Raw genomic sequence first — 20755 nt, forward strand, 5'->3', positions numbered from 1 at the left:
GGCTGTGAGGCATCATACTGCGTGTGGAGGGGCTGTGAGGCATCATACTGCGTGTGGAGGGGCTGCGAGGCATCATACTGCGTGTGGAGGGGCTGCGAGGCATCATACTGTGTGTGGAGGGGCTGCGAGGCATCATACTGTGTGTGGAGGGGCTGTGAGGCATCATACTGTGTGTGGAGGGGCTGTGAGGCATCATACTGTGTGTGGAGGGGCTGCGAGGCATCATACTGTGTGTGGAGGGGCTGCGAGGCATCATACTGTGTGTGGAGGGGCTGCGAGGCATCATACTGTGTGTGGAGGGGCTGCGAGGCATCATACTGTGTGTGGAGGGGCTGTGAGACATCATACTGTGTGTGGAGGGGCTGTGAGGCATCATAGTGTGCGTGGAGGGGCTGTGAGGCATCATAGTGTGCGTGGAGGGGCTGTGAGGCATCATACTGTGTGTGGAGGGGCTGCGAGGCATCATACTGTGTGTGGAGGGGCTGTGAGCCATCATACTGTGTGTGGAGGGGCTGCGAGGCATCATACTGTGTGTGGAGGGGCTGCGAGGCATCATACTGTGTGTGGAGGGGCTGCGAGGCATCATACTGTGTGTGGAGGGGCTGCGAGGCATCATACTGTGTGTGGAGGGGCTGTGAGGCATCATACTGTGTGTGGAGGGGCTGTGAGGCATCATACTGTGTGTGGAGGGGCTGTGAGGCATCATACTGTGTGTGGAGCGGCTGTGAGGCATCATACTGTGTGTGGAGGGGCTGTGAGGCATCATACTGTGTGTGGAGGGGCTGTGAAGCATCATACTGTGTGTGGAGGGGCTGTGAGGCATCATACTGTGTGTGGAGGGGCTGTGAGGCGTCATACTGTGTATGGAGGGGCTGCGAGTTATCATACTGTGTATGGAGGGGCTGCGAGGCATCATACTGTGTGTGGAGGGGCTGCGAGGCATCATACTGTGTGTGGAGGGGCTGTGAGGCATCATAGTGTGTGTGGAGGGGCTGTGAGGCATCATACTGTGTGTGGAGGGGCTGTGAGGCATCATACTGTGTGTGGAGCGGCTGTGAGGCATCATACTGTGTGTGGAGGGGCTGTGAGGCATCATACTGTGTGTGGAGGGGCTGTGAAGCATCATACTGTGTGTGGAGGGGCTGTGAGGCATCATACTGTGTGTGGAGGGGCTGTGAGGCGTCATACTGTGTATGGAGGGGCTGCGAGTTATCATACTGTGTATGGAGGGGCTGCGAGGCATCATACTGTGTGTGGAGGGGCTGCGAGGCATCATACTGTGTGTGGAGGGGCTGTGAGGCATCATAGTGTGTGTGGAGGGGCTGTGAGGCATCATACTGTGTGTGGAGGGGCTGTGAGGCATCATACTGTGTGTGGAGGGGCTGTAAAGGCCATTATGTGTTGGGAGGCTGTTGGAGCCGTGCTATTGTTTGTGGGGGCATCATACTGCGTGTGGGGAAACTATGGGCACATCATACTTGGCTGCAGGCACGGCGGGGTCATCTATGAGGGAATCACACTGTATGTGAGGGGTTGTGCATTTTTTGGGAGCATCATATTCTATAAGGGCCCTAAAATGGCCATTGTAATGGGTGAGAACAATAAGGAGCATCAGTAGGTTATAAGTAGGAGGTACGATCCCGCCGACTGCTGGCTATGAATGCTTGTGACGTGTGAACGGAGCCTTAATCACGACTTTTACTATGGGGCCCTGTAATTTCTATGACGGCCCCTGGTCTTCAATGTATAAAGCTGATCCCCCCCAGTCTCACCAGATAAGCTGAAGCCGGACTCATGGAGGTCCCGCATGCCGCCGTGGCGAGTGCTCGGCCGGGTCGGGGTATCCGCCATCGGACTGCCCGTTTCTTTTTTTCCAGCATTCACCACCACCGCCACGTCTCCCTGGTACGGAGTGCGGTCTACACATTTTAGGCTCAATATCTAAAACACAATGAAAAAAATCTGGTCAGACATTGTGCTTCTTCTTCACCTAATCCTCTATAATGTACCCCCTCAGCGGTGGAGACCCCTGACAGGTACACGACTGATATAGGAGCAATAACCCACTGACACTGACATATAACCATCATCATCATCATCAGTCCAGAGAAGATTCAGACGAGTCTGAGCACCCAGACTACAAGTCCAATGGTTCACCACATGCAGTGATCCGCCAGTCAGTCCCAGGTAACAGCCATCAGCCATTCCCCATCATATAGGATTATATACATGCAACTACTGCCACCTTGTGGTAACCCTTAGGAACTGTGTTTATAGTAAACAATTAGCAAAATACAAAGTAAACAAAAAAAAGAGTAATGTAAATCCCGTCCTCAGTAGCTGGGGACCGCCCCCGTCCTCAGTAGCTGGGGACCGCCCCCGTCGCCCCCGTCCTCAGTAGCTGGGGACCGCCCCCGTCGCCTCCGTCCGCAGTAGCTGGGGACCGCCCCCGTCGCCTCCGTCAGCAGTAGCTGGGGACCGCCCCCGTCGTCTCCGTCCTCAGTAGCTGGGGACCGCCCCCGTCGTCTCCGTCCTCAGTAGCTGGGGACCGCCCCCGTCGCCTCCGTCCGCAGTAGCTGGGGACCGCCCCCGTCCTCAGTAACTGGGGACCGCCCCCGTCGTCTCCGTCCTCAGTAGCTGGGGACCGCCCCCGTCGCCTCCGTCCTCAGTAGCTGGGGACCGCCCCCGTCGCCTCCGTCCTCAGTAGCTGGGGACCGCCCCCGTCGCCTCCGTCCTCAGTAGCTGGGGACCGCCCCCGTCGCCCCCGTCCTCAGTAGCTGGGGACCGCCCCCGTCCTCAGTAGCTGGGGACCGCCCCAGTCCTCAGTAGCTGGGGACCGCCCCCGTCCTCAGTAGCTGGGGACCGCCCCCGTCCTCAGTAGGTGGGGTCGCCCCCATCGCCTCCGTCCTCAGTAGCTGGGGACCGCCCCCGTCCTCAGTAGCTGGGGACCGTGCCCGTCCTCAGTAGCTGGGGACCGTGCCCGTCCTCAGTAGCTGGGGACCGCCCCCGTCCTCAGTAGCTGGGGACCGCCCCCGTCGCCCCCCGTCCTCAGTAGCTGGGGTCGCCCCCGTCCTCAGTAGCTGGGGTCGCCCCCGTCCTCAGTAGGTGGGGTCGCCCCTGTCCTCAGTAGGTGGGGTCGCCCCCGTCCTCAGTAGGTGGGGACCGCCCCCGTCCTCAGTAGGTGGGGACCGCCCCCGTCCTCAGTAGCTGGGGACCGCCCCCGTCCTCAGTAGGTGGGGACCGCCCCCGTCCTCAGTAGCTGGGGACCGCCCCGTCCTCAGTAGGTGGGGACCGCCCCCGTCGCCTTCGTCCTCAGTAGGTGGGGACCGCCCCCGTCGCCTTCGTCCTCAGTAGCTGGGGACCGCCCCCCGTCCTCAGTAGCTGGGGACCGCCACCGTCCTCAGTAGCTGGGGACCGCCCCCGTCCTCAGTAGCTGGGGACCGCCCCCGTCCTCAGTAGCTGGGGACCGCCCCCGTCGCCCCCGTCCTCAGTAGCTGGGGACCGCCCCCGTCGCCCCCGTCCTCAGTAGCTGGGGTCGCCCCCGTCGCCTCCGTCCTCAGTAGCTGGGGACCGCCTCCGTCCTCAGTAGCTAGGGACCGCCCCCGTCGCCCCCCGTCCTCAGTAGGTGGGGTCGCCCCCGTCCTCAGTAGCTGGGGACCGCCCCCGTCGCCTCCGTCCTCAGTAGGTGGGGTCGCCCCCATCGCCTCCGTCCTCAGTAGCTGGGGACCGCCCCCGTCGCCTCCGTCCTCAGTAGCTGGGGACCGCCCCCGTCGCCTCCGTCCTCAGTAGGTGGGGTCGCCCCCATCGCCTCCGTCCTCAGTAGCTGGGGACCGCCCCCGTCCTCAGTAGCTGGGGACCGCCCCCGTCGCCTCCGTCCTCAGTAGCTGGGGACCGCCCCCGTCGCCTCCGTCCTCAGTAGGTGGGGTCGCCCCCATCGCCCCCGTCCTCAGTAGCTGGGGACCGCCCCCGTCGCCCCCCGTCCTCAGTAGCTGGGGTCGCCCCCGTCCTCAGTAGGCCCCCGTCCTCAGTAGGTGGGGACCGCCCCCGTCCTCAGTAGGTGGGGACCGCCCCCGTCGCCTCCGTCCTCAGTAGCTGGGGACCGCCCCCGTCCTCAGTAGGTGGGGACCGCCCCCGTCGCCTTCGTCCTCAGTAGCTGGGGACCGCCCCCGTCGCCCCCCGTCCTCAGTAGCTGGGGACCGCCCCCGTCCTCAGTAGCTGGGGACCGCCCCCGTCGCCTCCGTCCTCAGTAGCTGGGGACCGCCCCCGTCCTCAGTAGCTGGGGACCGCCCCCGTCCTCAGTAGCTGGGGTCGCCCCCGTCCTCAGTAGGTGGGGACCGCCCCCGTCGCCTCCGTCCTCAGTAGCTGGGGACCGCCCCCGTCGCCCCCCGTCCTCAGTAGGTGGGGTCGCCCCCGTCGCCTCCGTCCTCAGTAGCTGGGGACCGCCCCCGTCGCCTCCGTCCTAGTAGCTGGGGACCCCCCCCGTCCTCAGCAGGTGGGGTCGCCCCCGTCCTCAGTAGGTGGGGACCGCCCCCGTCCTCAGTAGCTGGGGACCGCCCCCGTCGCCCCCCGTCCTCAGTAGGTGGGGTCGCCCCCGTCGCCTCCGTCCTCAGTAGCTGGGGACCCCCCCCGTCCTCAGCAGGTGGGGTCGCCCCCATCGCCCTCCGTCCTCAGTAGCTGGGGTCGCCCCCATCCTCAGTATCTAGGGACTGCCTCTCACCTCCCTCATCAATATATGAGTCTCTTCCCTCTGCTGGTCTGTTACAATGTATCAGTGCAGGTATAATAAATCTGGGACTATGGCCTCCAGGATTTCACCATTTACGGCTGATACAGATTGAGGTGACCCCATTCTTTGCACCTGGACCCCAGCCGCCCCTATGTATGGACCCCGGTGCCTCTCAGGCCGCTGTCGTCACCTTTTCCTTCTGTATCATCTTCTTGTATAAATAATCTGGGTAAGTTCTCATGGGGAAGAAGGATCCGGAGCCCTCGGCACACATGAAGACCCCGTTCTCGTAGACCACGCGGCCACGGCTAATGGTGACCAGGGGCACGCCGTGGCATCGCATGTTCTCGTACAGGTTGACATCACCACCCTGGATTTGGGTACTGGCCGAGATAGTCCTGGAGAACAGAGAATGGAGGGGAAATATGGTTATATAGGCCTTGTCGTGACTGCGAATGCCCCTGTGGATGCCAAAAATGGACACCATGTATATCCGTGTATATTGTGAGATCACAAAAACATCGGAGAACGATTTACCTTGTGGCTTCGGGGTCCCAGACCACCACGTCTGCATCGGCACCAGGAATGATGCGTCCTTTACGTGGATACATGTTATGAATCTTGGCGGCGTTGGAGCTGGTCACCGCCACAAAACAGTTTTCATCCATCTTCCCTCCCACCTGCAGGACATTATATATACAGTATATACTCGATACCTGGTGCACACCGATGGGCAGTCCCGCTAGCCACAGACTCACCACTCCGCGCTCCCAGATGACGCTCATGCGGTCCTGCACGCCTCCTACGCCGTGAGGGATTTTGGTGAAGTCGTCTTTGCCCATGGCCTTCTGTTTGGTGGTGAACGTCCTGTGGTCTGAGGCCACCACATTCAGGGTATCACTGGTGAAGAACACAAGTCAGTCGTGTGATTGACAGATTTCCTGTTCTGCGTAAATAAGTAACGCTAAATAGACCGTATGACGGCTCGAGATCTGGGGTACGGTGCCCACGATTCAGTTTTTTGAAAATGGGGGGAAAAAAAAAGACAAAAAGCACAAAAATTTTAGGATTGCGGTTCACCGTGAGGAATAAACGAGCTGGTGACTCGGTTTCCGCAGGTCAGGAGGAGTACTAAAGGTTTTTTTTTTGTTTGTTTGTTTCAATACTTAAAAAAGATTGGTTTGTTCCAATCGGGAGGATTGTGGGGTGAGAGGGGCTGCTATATCCCATCTAACCGCTTAGATGCCACAATTACTGTTGAACGCAGCATCTACGGGGTTAAACTGGAGCAACTGAAGCCAGCAATATAGGCAGGTGCCAGCCTCAGCGACTAAGCCAGCTGTATACACCAGCGTCCGATAAATGGGTTAAATTCTGTACCTCAACCTAATAACCGCGTCCTTCTAGCCCTCAGTGCCATGAACAGGTCCAGACCCCACCTCGCATTCTAGCCTGTAAGTGAAGCCCTGACCCCTCTGCGTTCTGCACTGTGCAGTAATGGAAGAGGGTTCCGCTTATAGTCCGCCCCCAAAATCATCCAAATGTGCCGCAGAACAAGCACAGGCGCACTGCCGTGCACTTACTTGGCCAGCAGACTCATGAGGTAATTGGGGGTGTTGGCATCCAGACGTAGTGGGGGGACAGTGACGTACGCGGCTGCGTGTGACCATTCCTGGTGGTAGTAGTGGAGACCGTTCAGGGTAGCGTGGGCCATCGTGGTTTCGGCATAAACTGGTTTTCCTGTAGTTAAAAAAATAATAATAATAATTTAGGGGATTTTTCTGGTTCCGGTCTTGTTCAAGAAGCAGAGTTTTCCTATGTACGAGTAAGTTCTGCTCCCAACCTTCTCTAGTATCAGTGGGGTATGTCCAGGCCTTCACCAGTCTCAGGACTAAAAAGTGGACTTTTTGGGAGACTTTTTAGTTATATTTCTGAGTGAAAGGTTAGTGGGCATGCCCATGTGCTACCAGGGCCACACGGCGTGGGTGGGTGGTCACACGACTCTAGTTATCTGGAGACAGAGGCCGCACGGACCACCGCGACCTAAAACCACTACAACGCCAGCGACTGCGCGCGGATCACAGGCAGTAATGGAGCTTCAGCCCCTGAAATAATAGGACATTTCTGCATTCAGGGCAGAACAATTTTTCTTTTTTTCCCTAAGAAAACATAACTTTTTACATTTTTCTGTAGTATTATAGTCCTCGCTGCCATCATTTTAGGGTCCTAATCAATTGCATTTTATTAACCGTTTCTGTGGAGAATTAAAGTTGCAGTTTTTATTAATACCATTCAGGCGTACATAGGATTGTTACATTACTATTTATTTAATCATAAAAAACATGAAATAAAAAAAGTACAGTATTTTTCGGACTATAAGACGCACCTTTTTCCTCCAAAATTTTGGAAGAAAATGGAGGCTACGTCTTATAGTCCGAATGTTGGGGGGGTGTATATATATATATATATATATATATATATATATATATATATATATATATATGTGGAGTGTGGGGGGAGCGGTAGCGGAGCGGGGCACAGGAGGCAGCAGTAGCCCGCTGCAGCCTACACTGTCCCTGCTGCTAAAGAAAATTAATATTCACTGCTCCCCACGCCCATGGTGTGTGGGGAGCACTGAATATTCATGCTCTTTTATAGCAGCACACAGTGTAGCCGCGCTGCGGCTCCTGCTGCTGCCGGGCTATAGCGTGTGCCCGCTGGTAAAGGGCATGAATATTCAACCTCTCTCCATGCCCATGGGTGTGGGGATGGGGTGAATATTCATGCCATTTAATAAGCGGGCACACGCTATAGCCCGGCAGCAGCAGGAGCCGCACAGCGCTCCGCTGTGTTGCCGGCTATGAAGGAGAGTGAAGTCACTGCTCCCCGCGCACACAGACCCAGGCGTGGGGAGCAGTGACTTCCGGCAGCTGATCTCTCCTTGTGAGCCGCGCATGGCAGGGACGTCATGCGCGGCTCACATGGAGAGATCAGTGCGGGCAGACCGGACGCAGCGCTGGAGGAGAGAGAAGAAAGGTGAGTAGGAGTGTTTATTTTTTTTTATGTGCAGCATGATGAGGATTAGGGGGACCATGCATACTAGGCTAAGGATGAGGGGGCCATACATACCAAGCTAAGGATGAGAGGTGCCATGCATACCAGGATTGGGGGATGAGGGGTGCCATGCATACCAGGATTGGGGGATGAGAGGTGCCATGCATACCAGGATTGAGGATGAGGGGTGCCATGCATACCAGGATTGAGGATGAGGGGTGCCATGCATACCAGGACAGGGATTAGGGGTGCCTTGCATACCAGGACAGGGATGAGGGGTGCCATGCATACCAGGACAGGGATGAGGGGTGCCATGCATACCAGGACAGGGATGAGGGCTGCCATGCATACCAGGACAGGGATGAGGGCTGCCATGCATACCAGGACAGGGATGAGGGCTGCCATGCATACCAGGACAGGGATGAGGGCTGCCATGCATACCAGGACAGGGATGAGGGCTGCCATGCATACCAGGACAGGGATGAGGGCTGCCATGCATATCAGGATAGGGATGAGGGGTGCCATGCATACCAGGATGGAGGGGTGCCATGCATACCAGGATGGAGGGGTGCCATGCATACCAGGATGGAGGGGTGCCATGCATACCAGGATGGAGGGGTTCTATGCATAGCAGGATGGGGATGGGGACCACGTATAAAAGGACGGCGGGGGGCATATATACCAGGATGAGGGATATTGTCAGAATTGGGGGACATTACCCCTATACCAGTGTCAGCAGAAGACCCCCTCCCCCTTAAAAGTGCATCATGACCACATTTTTGGCGTAAATTTTTTTTTTATTATTTTCCTCCTCTAAAACCTAGGTGCGTCTTAGTCCGAAAAATACGGTAATTCTGGAATTGTTAATTGCCTTTTTTCTTTATCATGCATTTTCATTCGTATGATAAAATGATATATGTAAATATGGTATTAAGTTTTATGTTTTTAAGTTTTATGTTTTACTACTTTTACCCTCCAAAATCGCTCTAAATAAAAAAATACCCTTTGTTTTTGTATACTATTTTAAACAGAGCCGTAACTTTTCATTCCCTCCCAATACAGTTGTATAAGGGCTTTTTTTGTGAGACAAGCTGTATTATTCATTTAAAAAAAAATAAAAATTAAAAATCTGAGTTGGTTTTTCTTTTTTTCTTTTTCGGTGGAGCGGATTGCCCCAAAACACCAATTTTCACATTGTTTTTCTTCTTTATTTTTCTCTATGCTGGTCACCACGTTGGTTAAATATTGTGATAGTTGTACAGTTCGGGACATTATGTAATTAGTGGTAACGATTATGTTTAGATTTCTTTATACTTTTTTTTTTAATAATAATTCATGTTTGGATGAAAACTTCATGTGTTTGGCCCAAAACTGCATTACCTGTGTGAACGCTGCCTAATGCCTACCAGAGAGAGTGAATCCCTACAGTGTTTGTATGTGCATATGTAGCAGAGAGGTGTTTGTCTCAAGTTTTTTTGTGTTGTTCTAATACACATAAAGGAAATAAACATGTGACAACACAGCATTTATTCTTAATTAGGCCAGAAGTATTTTTCAGTAGGTCAGGAGACAGACTATTGCTCGTATGAGCCTGAACGTTAACTCTTGAATTGATGTTTAGCCTTGGGACACAGGGTCGCAGGGTAACTGAACAATTGATATTTGCTAAAACGTTTATAACCCATTGTATCAGTTCCTGAAGCTTGCTGACCTGCAAACATTGACAAAGAAACTATGCATATTGATTGAATACTCGAACAATGAGAGTTGACCTCATCCCACCTTCCCTCTTACCAGTGGATGAAGGCCTGAAGGACAGATGTGGGACTCTACAGAACAGCAGCCAGGGAACTATGGCTCCAACCGGAGGAATACAGATTTGACACTCTACAGGACGCCAGCTTAAGGGACCACGGCCCCAACTAGAGGAATACAGATCTGCTCCATTGATGATCACTGAACCCATGCAGACATTCGGAGAAGACAGGTTGGGACAATCTGGTCACCTGGCCAAGTACCTCACTTGACGGTCAGCTTCCTAAGCTTGTCGTTACCTTCGCTCTATGGGTGCCCGCCAAAAGCGGGATGCCACTGGTGGGGATCGTTGGCCCTGAAAGCCCTGAAGTCATAGCTGCAGTAATCCCGAAGAGTCAGCGGTAGGGTGAGACTCTGTAATTTGTGTATTGCTGGAACTGTTCTATACGTTATTGTCTGTTGGTGGTTGTTGCCACACTGTTGCCCTCACCCAGTGTTGTCTAAGTAGTATTCTGCCCACGGGGAAGGAGAGTGGGCGTTCAGTGGGATGAGCCTTGGTCCATGCGGTCTTTCTAAAGACAGCCGGGCCAGCGGCGAGACCACCCACTGACCCCCGTGTATAGAATTGCAGTAATTTCCTGGGAGAAATACTTCATTTTCTGGAACGATTTCAAGGGTGCCAACACTTTCGGCCATGAGTGTATATGTGTGTACAATGCAGGCATGTGTGCTTATAGTGTATGTACGAATGTGAATACTATACACACATTGTACACACACATTACACAACTCACAATGACAATGGGACTGTAGTGTCATGGTGTCGGTGTAAATGCACTTTTCCTTCTACTTCTTCCACCCTGCGGATCTGTGATTAACACTTTACTTTATCAGTACGAATGTAAATGTGGTGACTTGCATTTGGCGGGTGCGCGGCCCCACGTCACCCCCGCTGTGGATCTCACCTTGCATTTTGGCAGAAGCAATGACGTCACCCGCGGACATACTGGACACGTTCACCAAGTACACAGGGCAAAAGGTCTAAGAGGCAGAGACAGAGGAGGCTGCGAGGTTAGTGGAGCGAGAGGCACAGAAACCAGGATTAGTCACCAAGAAGCTGCGGCAGAAATCATACAGGTGCGGCGCAACGTCACACATCACACACAGGAGCAGCGTCACATCACACATCACACACAGGAGCAGTGTCACATCACACATCACACACAGGAGCGGCGTCACATCACACATCACACACAGGAGCGGCGTCACATCACACATCACACACAGGAGCAGCGTCACATCACACATCACACACAGGAGCAGCGTCACATCACACATCACACACAGGAGCGGCTTCACATCACACACAGGAGCGGCGTCACATCACACATCACACACAGGAGCAGCGTCACATCACACACAGGAGCAGCGTCACATCACACACAGGAGCAGCGTCACACCACACATCACACACAGGAGCAGCGTCACATCACACATCACACACAGGAGCAGCGTCACATCACACATCACACACAGGAGCAGCGTCACATCACACACAGGAGCGGCGTCACATCACACATCACACACAGGAGCAGCGTCACATCACACACAGGAGCAGCGTCACATCACACATCACACACAGGAGCAGCGTCACATCACACATCACACACAGGAGCAGCGTCACATCACACATCACACACAGGAGCAGCGTCACATCACACATCACACACAGGAGCAGCGTCACATCACACATCACACACAGGAGCAGCGTCACACCACACATCACACACAGGAGCAGCGTCACATCACACATCACACACAGGAGCGGCTTCACATCACATATCACACACAGGAGCGGCGTCACATCACACATCACACACAGGAGCAGCGTCACATCACACATCACACACAGGAGCGGCTTCACATCACATATCACACACAGGAGCGGCGTCACATCACACATCACACACAGGAGCAGCGTCACATCACACACAGGAGCAGCGTCACATCACACATCACACACAGGAGCAGCGTCACATCACACACAGGAGCAGCGTCACATCACACATCACACACAGGAGCAGCGTCACATCACACACAGGAGCAGCGTCACACCACACATCACACACAGGAGCAGCGTCACATCACACATCACACACAGGAGCGACTTCACATCACACATCACACACAGGAGCGGCGTCACATCACACACAGGAGCGGCGTCACATCACACATCACACACAGGAGCAGCGTCACATCACACATCACACACAGGAGCGGCGTCACACCACACATCACACACAGGAGCAGCGTCACATCACACATCACACACAGGAGCAGCGTCACATCACACATCACACACAGGAGCAGCGTCACATCACACATCACACACAGGAGCGGCGTCACATCACATATCACACACAGGAGCGGCTTCACATCACACATCACACACAGGAGCGGCGTCACATCACACATCACACACAGGAGCGGCGTCACATCACACATCACACACAGGAGCGGCGTCACATCACACATCACACACAGGAGCGGCGTCACATCACACATCACACACAGGAGCAGCGTCACATCACACATCACACACAGGAGCAGCGTCAGATCACACATCACACACAGGAGCGGCGTCACATCACACATCACACACAGGAGCAGCGTCACACCACACACAGGAGCGGCTTCACATCACACATCACACACAGGAGCAGCGTCACATCACACATCACACACAGGAGCGGCTTCACATCACACATCACACACAGGAGCGGCGTCACATCACACACCACACACAGGAGCAGCGTCACATCACACATCACACACAGGAGCGGCTTCACATCACACATCACACACAGGAGCAGCGTCACATCACACATCACACACAGGAGCAGCGTCACATCACACATCACACACAGGAGCGGCTTCACATCACACATCACACACAGGAGCGGCGTCACATCACACACCACACACAGGAGCGGCGTCACATCACACATCACACACAGGAGCGGCTTCACATCACATATCACACACAGGAGCGGCGTCACATCACACATCACACACAGGAGCGGCGTCACACCACACATCACACACAGGAGCGGCGTCACATCACACATCACACACAGGAGCGGCTTCACATCACACATCACACACAGGAGCGGCTTCACATCACACATCACACACAGGAGCGGCTTCACATCACACATCACACACAGGAGCAGCGTCACATCACACATCACACACAGGAGCGGCTTCACATCACATATCACACACAGGAGCGGCTTCACATCACACATCACACACAGGAGCGGCGTCACATCACACATCACACACAGGAGCAGCGTCACATCACACATCACACACAGGAGCGGCTTCACATCACATATCACACACAGGAGCGGCTTCACATCACACATCACACACAGGAGCAGCGTCACATCACACATCACACACAGGAGCGGCGTCACATCACATATCACACACAGGAGCGGCGTCACATCACATATCACACACAGGAGCAGCGTCACATCACACATCACACACAGGAGCGGCGTCACACCACACATCACACACAGGAGCAGCGTCACATCACACATCACACACAGGAGCAGCGTCACATCACACATCACACACAGGAGCAGCGTCACATCACACATCACACACAGGAGCGGCGTCACATCACATATCACACACAGGAGCGGCTTCACATCACACATCACACACAGGAGCGGCGTCACATCACACATCACACACAGGAGCGGCGTCACATCACACATCACACACAGGAGCGGCGTCACATCACACATCACACACAGGAGCGGCGTCACATCACACATCACACACAGGAGCAGCGTCACATCACACATCACACACAGGAGCAGCGTCAGATCACACATCACACACAGGAGCGGCGTCACATCACACATCACACACAGGAGCAGCGTCACACCACACACAGGAGCGGCTTCACATCACACATCACACACAGGAGCAGCGTCACATCACACATCACACACAGGAGCGGCTTCACATCACACATCACACACAGGAGCGGCGTCACATCACACATCACACACAGGAGCGGCGTCACATCACACACCACACACAGGAGCGGCGTCACATCACACATCACACACAGGAGCGGCTTCACATCACATATCACACACAGGAGCGGCGTCACATCACACATCACACACAGGAGCGGCGTCACACCACACATCACACACAGGAGCGGCGTCACATCACACATCACACACAGGAGCGGCTTCACATCACACATCACACACAGGAGCGGCTTCACATCACACATCACACACAGGAGCGGCTTCACATCACACATCACACACAGGAGCAGCGTCACATCACACATCACACACAGGAGCGGCTTCACATCACATATCACACACAGGAGCGGCTTCACATCACAAATCACACACAGGAGCGGCGTCACATCACACATCACACACAGGAGCAGCGTCACATCACACATCACACACAGGAGCGGCTTCACATCACATATCACACACAGGAGCGGCTTCACATCACACATCACACACAGGAGCAGCGTCACATCACACATCACACACAGGAGCGGCGTCACATCACATATCACACACAGGAGCGGCGTCACATCACACATCACACACAGGAGCAGCGTCACATCACACATCACACACAGGAGCGGCTTCACATCACATATCACACACAGGAGCGGCTTCACATCACACATCACACACAGGAGCAGCGTCACATCACACATCACACACAGGAGCGGCATCACATCACACACAGGAGCGGAGTCACATCACATATCACACACAGGAGCAGTGTCACATCACACACAGGAGCAGCGTCACATCACACATCACACACAGGAGCGGCGTCACACCACACACAGGAGCGGCGTCACATCACACATCACACACAGGAGCAGCGTCACATCACACATCACACACAGGAGCGGCTTCACATCACACATCACACACAGGAGCAGCGTCACATCACACATCACACACAGGAGCAGCGTCACACCACACATCACACACAGGAGCGGCGTCACATCACACATCACACACAGGAGCGGCGTCACATCACACATCACACACAGGAGCGGCGTCACATCACACATCACACACAGGAGCAGCGTCACACCACACATCACACACAGGAGCGGCGTCACATCACACATCACACACAGGAGCGGCGTCACATCACACACAGGAGCGGTGTCACATCACACACAGGAGCAGCGTCACATCACACACAGGAGCAGCGTCACATCACACATCACACACAGGAGCGGCGTCACATCACACATCACACACAGGAGCGGCGTCACATCACACATCACACACAGGAGCAGCGTCACATCACACATCACACACAGGAGCAGCGTCACACCACACATCACACACAGGAGCGGCGTCACATCACACATCACACACAGGAGCGGCGTCACATCACACACAGGAGCGGTGTCACATCACACATCACACACAGGAGCAGCGTCACATCACACACAGGAGCAGCGTCACATCACACATCACACACAGGAGCGGCGTCACATCACACATCACACACAGGAGCGGGGTCACATCACACATCACACACAGGAGCAGCGTCACATCACACATCACACACAGGAGCGGCGTCACATCACACACAGGAGCGGTGTCACATCACACATCACACACAGGAGCAGCGTCACATCACACACAGGAGCAGCGTCACATCACACATCACACACAGGAGCGGCGTCACATCACACATCACACACAGGAGCGGCGTCACATCACACATCACACACAGGAGCAGCGTCACACCACACATCACACACAGGAGCGGCGTCACATCACACATCACACACAGGCGCGGCGTCACATCACACATCACACACAGGAGCGGCGTCACATCACACATCACACACAGGAGCAGCGTCACATCACACACAGGAGCGGCGTCACACCACACACAGGAGCAGCGTCACATCACACACAGGAGCAGCGTCACATCACACATCACACACAGGAGCAGCGTCACATCACACATCACACACAGGAGCGGCGTCACATCACACATCACACACAGGAGCGGCGTCACATCACACACAGGAGCGGTGTCACATCACACATCACACACAGGAGCAGCGTCACACCACACATCACACACAGGAGCGGCGTCACATCACACACAGGAGCAGCGTCACATCACACATCACACACAGGCGCGGCGTCACATCACACATCACACACAGGAGCGGCGTCACATCACACATCACACACAGGAGCAGCGTCACATCACACACAGGAGCAGCGTCACATCACACATCACACACAGGAGCAGCGTCACACCACACATCACACACAGGAGCGGCGTCACATCACACATCACACACAGGAGCGGCGTCACATCACACACAGGAGCGGTGTCACATCACACACAGGAGCAGCGTCACATCACACATCACACACAGGAGCGGCGTCACATCACACATCACACACAGGAGCGGCGTCACATCACACATCACACACAGGAGCGGCGTCACATCACACAACACACACAGGAGCGGCGTCACATCACACAACACACACAGGAGCAGCGTCACATCACACATCACACACAGGAGCGGCGTCACATCACACATCACACACAGGAGCAGCGTCACATCACACATCACACACAGGAGCAGCGTCACATCACACATCACACACAGGAGCAGCGTCACACCACACATCACACACAGGAGCGGCGTCACATCACACATCACACACAGGAGCGGCGTCACATCACACACAGGAGCGGTGTCACATCACACATCACACACAGGAGCAGCGTCACATCACACACAGGAGCAGCGTCACATCACACATCACACACAGGAGCGGCGTCACATCACACATCACACACAGGAGCGGCTTCACATCACACATCACACACAGGAGCGGCGTCACACCACACATCACACACAGGAGCGGCGTCACATCACACATCACACACAGGAGCAGCGTCACATCACACATCACACACAGGAGCGGCGTCACATCACACATCACACACAGGAGCAGCGTCACATCACACATCACACACAGGAGCGGCGTCACATCACACATCACACACAGGAGCGGCGTCACATCACACATCACACACAGGAGCGGCTTCACATCACACATCACACACAGGAGCGGCGTCACATCACACATCACACACAGGAGCGGCGTCACATCACACATCACACACAGGAGCAGCGTCACATCACACATCACACACAGGAGCGGCGTCACATCACACACAGGAGCGGTGTCACATCACACATCACACACAGGAGCAGCGTCACATCACACACAGGAGCAGCGTCACATCACACATCACACACAGGAGCGGCGTCACATCACACATCACACACAGGAGCAGCGTCACACCACACATCACACACAGGAGCGGCGTCACATCACACATCACACACAGGAGCAGCGTCACATCACACATCACACACAGGCGCGGCGTCACATCACACATCACACACAGGAGCGGCGTCACATCACACATCACACACAGGAGCAGCGTCACATCACACATCACACACAGGAGCGGCGTCACATCACACACAGGAGCAGCGTCACATCACACATCACACACAGGAGCGGCGTCACATCACACATCACACACAGGAGCAGCGTCACATCACACATCACACACAGGAGCAGCGTCACATCACACATCACACACAGGCGCGGCGTCACATCACACATCACACACAGGAGCGGCGTCACATCACACATCACACACAGGAGCAGCGTCACATCACACATCACACACAGGAGCGGCGTCACATCACACATCACACACAGGAGCGGCGTCACATCACACATCACACACAGGAGCAGCGTCACATCACACATCACACACAGGCGCGGCGTCACATCACACATCACACACAGGAGCAGCGTCACATCACACATCACACACAGGCGCGGCGTCACATCACACATCACACACAGGAGCGGCGTCACATCACACACAGGAGCAGCGTCACACCACACACAGGAGCGGCGTCACACCACACACAGGAGCAGCGTCACATCACACACAGGAGCAGCGTCACATCACACATCACACACAGGAGCAGCGTCACATCACACACAGGAGCAGCGTCACACCACACATCACACACAGGAGCGGCGTCACATCACACATCACACACAGGAGCGGCGTCACATCACACATCACACACAGGAGCGGCGTCACATCACACATCACACACAGGAGCAGCGTCACATGACACATCACACACAGGAGCGGAGTCACATCACACATCACACACAGGAGCAGCGTCACATCACACATCACACACAGGAGCGGAGTCACATCACACACAGGAGCAGCGTCACATCACACACAGGAGCAGCGTCACATCACACATCACACACAGGAGCGGCGTCACATCACACACAGGAGCGGCGTCACATCACACATCACACACAGGAGCAGCGTCACATCACACATCACACACAGGAGCGGCGTCACACCACACATCACACACAGGAGCGGCGTCACATCACACATCACACACAGGAGCGGCGTCACATCACACACAGGAGCGGTGTCACATCACACATCACACACAGGAGCAGCGTCACATCACACACAGGAGCAGCGTCACATCACACATCACACACAGGAGCGGCGTCACATCACACATCACACACAGGAGCGGCGTCACATCACACATCACACACAGGAGCAGCGTCACATCACACATCACACACAGGAGCAGCGTCACACCACACATTACACACAGGAGCGGCGTCACATCACACATCACACACAGGAGCGGCGTCACATCACACACAGGAGCGGTGTCACATCACACATCACACACAGGAGCATCGTCACATCACACACAGGAGCAGCGTCACATCACACATCACACACAGGAGCGGCGTCACATCACACATCACACACAGGAGCGGCGTCACATCACACATCACACACAGGAGCAGCGTCACATCACACATCACACACAGGAGCGGCGTCACATCACACATCACACACAGGAGCAGCGTCACATCACACACAGGAGCAGCGTCACATCACACATCACACACAGGAGCGGCGTCACATCACACATCACACACAGGAGCGGCTTCACATCACACATCACACACAGGAGCAGCGTCACATCACACATCACACACAGGAGCGGCGTCACATCACACATCACACACAGGAGCAGCGTCACATCACACATCACACACAGGAGCGGTGTCACATCACACATCACACACAGGAGCAGCGTCACATCACACACAGGAGCAGCGTCACATCACACATCACACACAGGAGCGGCGTCACATCACACATCACACACAGGAGCAGCGTCACACCACACATCACACACAGGAGCGGCGTCACATCACACATCACACACAGGAGCAGCGTCACATCACACATCACACACAGGCGCGGCGTCACATCACACATCACACACAGGAGCGGCGTCACATCACACATCACACACAGGAGCAGCGTCACATCACACACAGGAGCGGCGTCACACCACACACAGGAGCAGCGTCACATCACACACAGGAGCAGCGTCACATCACACATCACACACAGGAGCAGCGTCACACCACACATCACACACAGGAGCGGCGTCACATCACACATCACACACAGGAGCGGCGTCACATCACACACAGGAGCGGTGTCACATCACACATCACACACAGGAGCAGCGTCACATCACACATCACACACAGGAGCAGCGTCACATCACACATCACACACAGGAGCGGCGTCACATCACACATCACACACAGGAGCGGCGTCACATCACACATCACACACAGGAGCGGCGTCACATCACACATCACACACAGGAGCGGCGTCACATCACACATCACACACAGGAGCAGCGTCACATCACACATCACACACAGGAGCGGCGTCACATCACACATCACACACAGGAGCAGCGTCACATCACACATCACACACAGGAGCAGCGTCACATCACACATCACACACAGGAGCAGCGTCACACCACACATCACACACAGGAGCGGCGTCACATCACACATCACACACAGGAGCGGCGTCACATCACACACAGGAGCGGTGTCACATCACACATCACACACAGGAGCAGCGTCACATCACACACAGGAGCAGCGTCACATCACACATCACACACAGGAGCGGCGTCACATCACACATCACACACAGGAGCGGCGTCACATCACACATCACACACAGGAGCAGCGTCACATCACACATCACACACAGGAGCGGCGTCACATCACACACAGGAGCGGTGTCACATCACACATCACACACAGGAGCAGCGTCACATCACACATCACACACAGGAGCAGCGTCACATCACACACCACACACAGGAGCGGCGTCACATCACACATCACACACAGGAGCAGCGTCACATCACACATCACACACAGGAGCGGCGTCACATCACACATCACACACAGGAGCGGCGTCACATCACACATCACACACAGGAGCAGCGTCACATCACACATCACACACAGGAGCGGCGTCACATCACACATCACACACAGGAGCGGCGTCACATCACACATCACACACAGGAGCAGCGTCACACCACACATCACACACAGGAGCGGCGTCACATCACACATCACACACAGGAGCAGCGTCACATCACACATCACACACAGGCGCGGCGTCACATCACACATCACACACAGGAGCGGCGTCACATCACACATCACACACAGGAGCAGCGTCACATCACACACAGGAGCGGCGTCACACCACACACAGGAGCAGCGTCACATCACACACAGGAGCAGCGTCACATCACACATCACACACAGGAGCAGCGTCACATCACACACAGGAGCAGCGTCACACCACACATCACACACAGGAGCGGCGTCACATCACACATCACACACAGGAGCGGCGTCACATCACACATCACACACAGGAGCGGCGTCACATCACACATCACACACAGGAGCGGCGTCACATCACACATCACACACAGGAGCAGCGTCACATGACACATCACACACAGGAGCGGAGTCACATCACACATCACACACAGGAGCAGCGTCACATCACACATCACACACAGGAGCGGCTTCACATGACACATCACACACAGGAGCGGCTTCACATCACACATCACGCACAGGAGCGGAGTCACATCACACATCACAC

General features: G+C 55.0%; 1 protein-coding gene across 3 annotated transcripts in view; it reads right to left on the minus strand.

Annotated features, from left to right (window-relative positions):
* DPYSL5 (dihydropyrimidinase like 5) overlaps nucleotides 1–20755 on the minus strand; it is a 118090-nt gene that overhangs the window by 22757 nt on the left and 74578 nt on the right. For all 3 annotated transcript variants that reach the window (XM_073673654.1, XM_073673653.1, XM_073673655.1), the window contains exons 7-12: nucleotides 10501–10576; nucleotides 6310–6466; nucleotides 5485–5626; nucleotides 5264–5406; nucleotides 4917–5124; nucleotides 1773–1941 (exon numbers count right to left, since the gene is read on the minus strand). In XM_073673654.1, coding sequence (XP_073529755.1) covers nucleotides 1773–1941; nucleotides 4917–5124; nucleotides 5264–5406; nucleotides 5485–5626; nucleotides 6310–6466; nucleotides 10501–10576 — 895 coding nt within the window. The remainder of the gene's footprint in view (nucleotides 1–1772; nucleotides 1942–4916; nucleotides 5125–5263; nucleotides 5407–5484; nucleotides 5627–6309; nucleotides 6467–10500; nucleotides 10577–20755) is intronic.

This window comes from Phyllobates terribilis, unplaced genomic scaffold, assembly GCF_046119375.1.
Source record: "Phyllobates terribilis strain yellow unplaced genomic scaffold, ASM4611937v1 Scaffold_3__8_contigs__length_932513732, whole genome shotgun sequence".
Lineage (NCBI taxonomy): Eukaryota > Metazoa > Chordata > Amphibia > Anura > Dendrobatidae > Phyllobates > Phyllobates terribilis.